This window comes from Hipposideros armiger, unplaced genomic scaffold, assembly GCF_001890085.2.
Source record: "Hipposideros armiger isolate ML-2016 unplaced genomic scaffold, ASM189008v1 scaffold_511, whole genome shotgun sequence".
In the NCBI taxonomy this organism is placed as follows: Eukaryota; Metazoa; Chordata; class Mammalia; order Chiroptera; family Hipposideridae; genus Hipposideros; species Hipposideros armiger.
The window spans coordinates 707,206-714,483 of record NW_017731861.1 but is presented as its reverse complement, the minus strand read 5'-3'; the positions used below and the strand labels follow the sequence as shown (position 1 = coordinate 714,483).

Below are 7,278 nucleotides of genomic sequence, written 5' to 3'. Positions count from 1 at the left end.
GGCCTCAATCTCCCGAGATGATGGGCGATAATTGGTTTATGGAAATAGCTGAGCAGAGAAGGCGAGCTCCCTGACAAGCCTGCTCTCTGCCACCTGTCCTTCCTCACCGCAGAAATGGAGCTGGGTGAGGGGAGGGCCCGCGAGCTGGGTGAGAGGAAACGGCGCTTTGGACACAAGCAAGTGTTTCACCTGTTGGTCTCCAGCATACCGTCTACCCTCCTTTCACTCTGTGGGGGTTCAGGGGTTGTTGTCATAGCAACCTTGTGTTCCCTCCCTTGTTTCTGGGCCCCTAAGTCTGTGCTTAGGCCTATGCTGGGAGCATTGTAGGGGTAAATGGAGGAGACCTGGACCTGTACTGGGGAGCCCCAGTTTGGGGGACAGAGGAGCAGCACATAATTTATATGAAGTGCATCTGACCAGTGTAGCCACTGCTGTGGGACTCCAGAGGGGGGAGAGCTCAACTCTGGTGGCTGCCTGGAGGAGGGGGCAGCATGAACAGGCTTTCAAGGTGGGATTTCAGCAAGTGTTGGGGAGAGGGCTGGGGCAGGCACTCCCAAAAAGAAAATGTGGGGAAAAGCCTGTAGGCAGGCACTGAATGATGCTGTTATTGGTGGAGGAGGGGAGGTGTAAGGAAGTAGGGGGAGGGGAGGGCTGGTGGCTCCCACTGTCCACAGAAGGGGCTAAGGGATGACAAGCTTCTGGGAAGGGCCACTGCACAGTGCTTTAAAATCAAGATTGAGCAGGTGTCCAGCACCCACATGGAAGGTTGACCAGATGGAGACTGTTGCCCTTTGATGTCTTTCTGGGAGAAGTGAGGTCCATGAGGTGGTCAGCAGACATGGCATGGCAGGCCCCACTCAGATACCAGGCTGTGAAGTGTGTACCCTGATTGCAGCTAGCTGGAGGAGGGACATGGGGTACATTAAAGGACCAGCACTAGGGAAGCCCCCATGATAGAGATGACTGGAGCAGTGGTAGGGGCCAAAGAGCACCGTACCCCAGGATGGAACATGGTGGGATGAGGCACCCAGAGGCCAGGAGAAGCAGGTCTTCTTCCTCTGACAACCCCCAGATGAAGCGTCTGTATCCAGGCCCCCTGCCCCCTGAGGCCAGGCTGTGGCCAAATCCTGCCTGGCGGGCTGTGGATTCAAGGGCTTTTCCTTCCTTCCCCAGCCCTGGTGAGCAGCTTCCACACAGCAAGAGGGTGCTGGGCCTCACATTTGCAGATCCCTCAGTCCCTGTGTGATTCACACTTGGTTTCCCCCCTGGGTATCATAGTCCCAGCCCCGAACCTTCGGTTGCTCATATTCCAAATAGCCATACTTTGGTTTCTGCTCCAGCTGACTCCAGCCCCTGCCCCAGCTCAGCCAGCTACTTACACTACCACATAGGGCCACGGCTCAGAGCCATCCTTGCGGACAGGGAGATTGGTGGCCCCATGGAGAGTGACAGTGATGGTCTCCTTATTAGAGGGAGACAGGTGGCTGATGACAGATTCTGCATTCTGGGAGGTGTCCGGGGGGTCCTCTGGGCCTTCAGCGGCCTGTGGAGAGAGCAGGGGCTAATTGGCCTCTTCTGGTGTGGTCACCTCCCCTTACTGCCTCGTATAACTCTAATCCTCTCAGAGTTCCCCTCCAAGTGGTTCCCTCTGCCATGCCCCAACCCAGTCTGGAACTACAGGTCCAAAGGTGCAGTCACCGTTGGCCCCATTTTCTCCCTACCTCTCTCCCACACTCCACATCTCTCCCAGTCTCCCTCTTGCCTCTCCCCTCGTCCTGGATCCATCACTTTCTGCAGAATGAGATAGGCCAGTTCACCTTTCAAGTCCAGTCCCATCTCTAAGCCTTTACTTTTGCAGGTACCTTTGCCTGTAATTCCAAAATCTCGCCTGCTTTTGAGGATCTGGTGATTGCCTTTCTTTTGTCTCTCCTGTAACCTCACCCCAGTTCCCCTGTGCACACCACTTTACAGTTTACAAAGCTTATCCAGGGAGTCACCAGTGCATTAATGGAGATAAATGAATGTGTCTGTTCCAGATGCCTCACCCATGTTCTACCAAGAGAGCCCTGCAGGCCAAGAAGGAGGAGAGAGAGGTGCCTGCCCACACATGGGGCCTCCTAGACTGGTTGGCCCAAGCAGACTCACATGCAGGGGCTCAACAACTCAATAATTTGTGGATTCATGGCCCAACGGACATGGTGATGAGAGCTGCTGAGAGGAGACAGAAGCTATTGCTGGGGCAGTCAGGGAAGGCAGCTGGGAAAAGGAGAGGAGGCCTTAAAGGGTTGGGAGAACATGCATGGATGGAGCAGGGAGGACAGGCTGGAAAGCAGAACTGGAGTGGAGATGCAGAGTGGGTGGAAGCTTCCAGAGGCCAAGGGCAGGCCCAGGCTGTCTCTAGAGGCAGTGAGGGAGTTAGTGGGNAACACACACTCTGCATGGCAGGTCCTGGAGGGACAGCAGGGGTAGTCTTTCCTTCTGACCCAAAGGAATACCACAGCCCACAGTGCAAACTCAGGCTCCAGCCCTGGTCTGAGGGGCACTGTCACACCCTCTTTTCTCCTGGGGGGATTCCCTTGTTCAGGGAAATCTTTCTCTGTTGAAGCAGAGATGGTACAGGGCTAAGAAGGGCCCACGCCTGCACCATCTGCCAGCCAGCCTTTCAAGTGTCCAGGAGTGGTCCGCCCCAGGGCCTAGCCAGGCGAGGGGCCTTGGGAGCCAACTTCTGAAGCAGAGGGGGAAGAGCCCGCTGTCAGTCAACACGATGGCTCTAGGGGATGGAATGGCAGTCTCCTTGGCAAGGTACAGGCCTGGGTGAGACCGCCCTGGAAGATCTCGCCATGTCTTGGGATCCTTCTCAATGGGTCGCTCTGACTACCCGCTCTTCTGAGTATCCCCTTCCTCATGGATGCAGCCTCGGAGCAGGAGGAGTGTGGGCAGACATGCAGGTGAACTTCCTAACCTCGCAAGAATCACATGAATCACTCTGATTCTGGTTCCTGGCCTAACTTGCATGATGTCAGTTCAAGTTCTGAGGTCTGGGGTATATTAGACACACAGCCCTGCCTCCTGCCTCCTTCACCAAAGGCCAGCTTCCTGAGGGGTCCTGCTACCCAAGTGCAGGGGCCTGGACCCTGCTAACCACTGTCCACCTTGGGAGATTGTGGGCAAAGGATGAGTGAGGGGGGTTTATCTGTTTACTCACTAACACCCCCACCCCCAGCCAGGCTGTGAGCTCCTTGAGGACAGGGACCAGCCTTGACACTGCTGGAACTGTTCCTAGCTCCCAGCCTGGCTACAGCGGGACCCAGCAAGTGTTTGTGAATGAAGGAAGGGGTGACAGGCCCTTGGAAAGTCCCATGGAGACAGGCAGCCCCTCTGCTCCAGCTCTGCTAGGCCAGCCCCGGCCCCGGCTGCTGGACCCAGATGTACACTGTGCAGCTCCTCTGTGCCGCCCTAGAAGCAGCTCTTGGGCTGGGAGAAGGATTCAGATACCCCCCAAAAGAAAAGAAAGGGTACCTCTCTGACACATATAGAGGATGTGCAGCATGGGGAAGTCACTGGCCCTTGGGAGAAGAGGGCAGTCAGCGAAGCTGGAGGTGGAGGTTGAGTCTGAGTGGACTGAGGGTTCAGGAGGGTGAGGCGATGAAGAGAGGCCCAGAGATCCTACCTGAGCAGAGGCGATTGGTCTACCTGTAAAAACTGGCCAATTTTACACAACTCTCTGGATTTCTGGCTTCTCTTATAAATTTGGGAGAGCTGACAACCTAAGCTTGCCTTCCTCCAATGCAGAAATGAGGGGTGCAGGGGNCCAGATGGTTGCAGATGGAAGCCGAGAGACATTTCCATTTTACTCCCCTTCCAGGCCTGCCAAGGTTGGTGCCCCTGGCTCTACCTAAGATGCACAAAGAGGGTCTCAGTGGATCCCTCTCCAGTATCCCTAGAGTGCCTCCCCCTTCTTCTTTAACTGGAAGGCTGCGGCAGCAGGTTGGGGCTAGGGTGGCAGGATGGGGGTGGGGAGACCAGTGCTGCCCCAGTGCCTGCAGGAACCATTCATAGCCCAGTTCAGGGCCACACAGCAGGGCTGGGAGAGGCCAGCAGGGCACTTAGGGAGCAAACTTAAGATGGCACCGGCTCTCAGGACTATGCCAGCACCCCTGCCACCACAGCTCCTTAAATCCTGTGCTCTAGCCATCTTGCCTGCCTTCCTGTGGCTCCTGCCCTGCCCTGCAGCTCCTCCCAGGGCCTAAGCAGCCTGTCTCTCTAGGGCTGCCCTTGGGCTCTGGGCTCTCACCCAACTGCCCAGAAAGCTCAGAAAGCATCTGAAGTTTCTGCCGCTGCAGCCCCCACCCATGGACCTTCCTGCCTGGGAAGAAGATAATGCAGTAGGGGGACGGGACGGTTCCAGGCCGTCTGGCTCCAGAGCTCTAGCAAGCCCTGCATACTCAGCAGCCACCAGAAGGAGGACCTTCTTACCACCTCACTTACTGGCTGCCCAGCTCCCCAGACCATGGGCCCCTAGGACACTCACCCCTGTGCTATATTATCCTTCCCCTAGAACTGCTTTCTCCTCACTGGTGGGAGGGCTGGCAGCCTAGGGGCTGGGTGTGGCTTTCCTACTTAACATCCCAGCTACTCTACCTGCCTCATTCTCTGATCTGCCTCCCCCAGGGGGAAATGAGCCTGCTCCTCAAATGTCCAGAGGAAACTTCTGCTCCCCTGCCCGGGGCCAGCCCCAAGCTTTGATGACTCAGGGAGATTCTGGTATGAGGGTGAGCAGGTAATGATTGATGTCACAGCTAATAGGTAAACCTGCCCCTCCCTTCTTCCCTCCCTCAGCTTACAGCTGCATCATTTGGTGGGGCCAGGGGTTAAACACAGCCATTAGAGAGCCCACAGTTGCCAGGAGGGTGGCAAGCCTCTGCCTGGACTTGAGGCAGGAAAGGGTCCTGTTTCCTCGCTGGCTTTGCACTGGNGACCTCACCTCGTCTCTAGGCCCCTTGCCCACTCGCCCCAGCCACACGGCCTCCGAGCGGTTTCTCTCCCACATCAAGCTGGCTCCCGCCTCGCAGCCTGTCCCCTCCGCCTGGCCTGCTCTTCCCTACATGTCCATCCGTGCGCTTGCTCCCTGCCTTCCTGCAGGTCTGACTCATTGTCACAAAGGCTTCCTGGTACAGGCTGTGGTCCTTGTCTAACAAGGTGACTAATTAGGAGGTGTGAACCGCAGCCCAGCCCCAGAAGTGCCAGCTCTACAGAGACACCCCCTTCTTCTGACTGAGCAGCCCCTCACCTCAGGACCCTGTCACCATCTACAGAGGGGTTGAGTTACCCCTCTCCCTCTCTCCTATTCCTCTGCCAGGCCAGGGTGGGAGGAGGGGGAGGCAAGTCAGCACAGGAACCCCTGCCAGGTGGCGGGAGGAAGGAGGGGGAAGCAGCCACACAGAGCCACCTCCACCCTCGTAATCAGAGATGCTGCCTTTTTAATGTCCCACCCTCACTGCGTACCCCACAGCCCACCCTTCTCCCCAGCGCGTTTGGTCTCCTCGTTTGGTGGTATGGGAGGAAGACTAGCAGCCTGGGGGTCCAGAGACCTAGATTTCAGCCCAGCTCTGCCCCCAACTCTCTGTGTGACCTCTCTGAGCCTTCATTTTCCCTCCTGGTCAATGGGGATATCTGGAATTGTTTGTAATCAGTCTTTTTAGTAATTGGCCTGAGGTTCCTACAGTATGGTCAGGAGAGGTGACTAATGTTCCTCCTATCCCCAGATTCCCAGGAGATGGTGGCCGCAGCTCCCATGTTGCTGTGAGGGCACAGGGCCTGTCCCGAGCTCCCTAGGGCCCCAGAAATGAGGGCACAGCTGCACAGCAGTTTGCCCGAGAGCTCTCACTGACTCCCTGGCAGCCCTGGAGCCCTGCCAGGCATTTTGCGGACCAGACCACAGTTGTGGCCCCTCTGTCCTCTACCTCCTCTGCCCCCTCTATGCCTCCCCCTGTGGGCCAGCTTTCCAGTAAATAAAGCCTGCAGGGGGTTGGAGAGAACTGCTTGTGCTCCGCTTCTAGGCATGAGACAAGCTGCCAGGCTGGTGCTTCCTGGTGTGGTCTGCAGGCATGTGCCTGCTGGGCAGGCTGGGCCCTGGGGCCAAATGGGGGGCCCGGAGGGGGCTCTGTGGACCAGCCTTTCTGCTTTCCTCTCTTCCCTGCATAACTTGCCCAAATGACTGATCAGTTTCCTGGTTGGGAATCTGCGGGCTTCCCTCAGAGACATGCCTGCATCAGTACCACTGTCCTCTCCCCACCCCCACTCCCCGGGCCTGCATGAGAGAAATTATCAGGGAATAGAAAATGCACGTGCTGTGTTACATGTAGGGGAGCAAACTGTGGGTGATGGCAAAACTCCCCTAAGTCTGCGGTCCCACGGACCCATCTATGGGGGTGAGATGAACCCTGGGTGGGGGTGGGAGTTCACGTTCCTGAATACACTTCCTGCCGGCCATCAGCGGAGCTGGGTACTTACTCACCATTGGCTTATTTCCATTTGATAGCCCACCCAACACCACTGGGGTGCAGTTTTAGGTAGGCAACGCTTGCAGGAAGGGTTTTGTCGGCCTACAAAGCAGCCCTCTCAGCTCCTCTACTGGGGCCCGGCACGTGGCGGGCTCAGAAGTCACTAAGTCCAGTGCCTTACCCTGCAAACAGCCGGACTTGCCCTCAATAAGCCAAGATTAGCCAGCAGATGTGCCAAGGGACCTGGGCTGCCTATCACTTAAGGTGTTTTGGAATGTTGTGCTGGAGGGAGACGACAAGGGTGGGGAATGGAAGATTTGACCAGCAGTGAAGCAGTAAATGGCCCCTTGATTCAGCTCCCAGGGCTGGGGCTTTAATTGGTTCTGCTGGCAGGAGGGATGGAAGGTCACAGACTCTACCACCCTATCAAGACCACATCCCCTGCCACATGCTGCCCCAGAAATCTGGGAGGCCATAGAAAGCAAGGAAGCCCAGTTCCACCTCCAGAAGTGCCCTGGGTCTGAAAGTCAGAGGCCAGAGGAGGGGTGCTGGGCTAGAAGGCAGGGGGTGTATCTGCCTCTGATCAGTCATCAGGCAAGTTATTAGACTCAGGTGGCCTCGGTGTCCCACCTGCACTACAAGGGCTTTGAGTTAAAAATGGTCCCTCACTGTCCTTCTAGTTTCAGTTTCTAAATTTGCCTTGGAGTCATGATGGCCACGAAGGCCCTTTTGTCTGTGAGGAAACAGGCTCAGGGACACGAAAGCCCCTGCACTT

The 7,278-nt window shown here is 56.7% G+C and overlaps 1 protein-coding gene across 1 annotated transcript in view; it reads right to left on the bottom strand.

Annotated features, from left to right (window-relative positions):
* Positions 1-7,278, bottom strand: part of CCDC33 (coiled-coil domain containing 33) — a 112,866-nt gene that overhangs the window by 80,730 nt on the left and 24,858 nt on the right. The window contains 1 exon segment of the mRNA XM_019668003.1: positions 1,380-1,533. Within this exon segment, the coding sequence (XP_019523548.1) occupies positions 1,380-1,533 (154 nt within the window).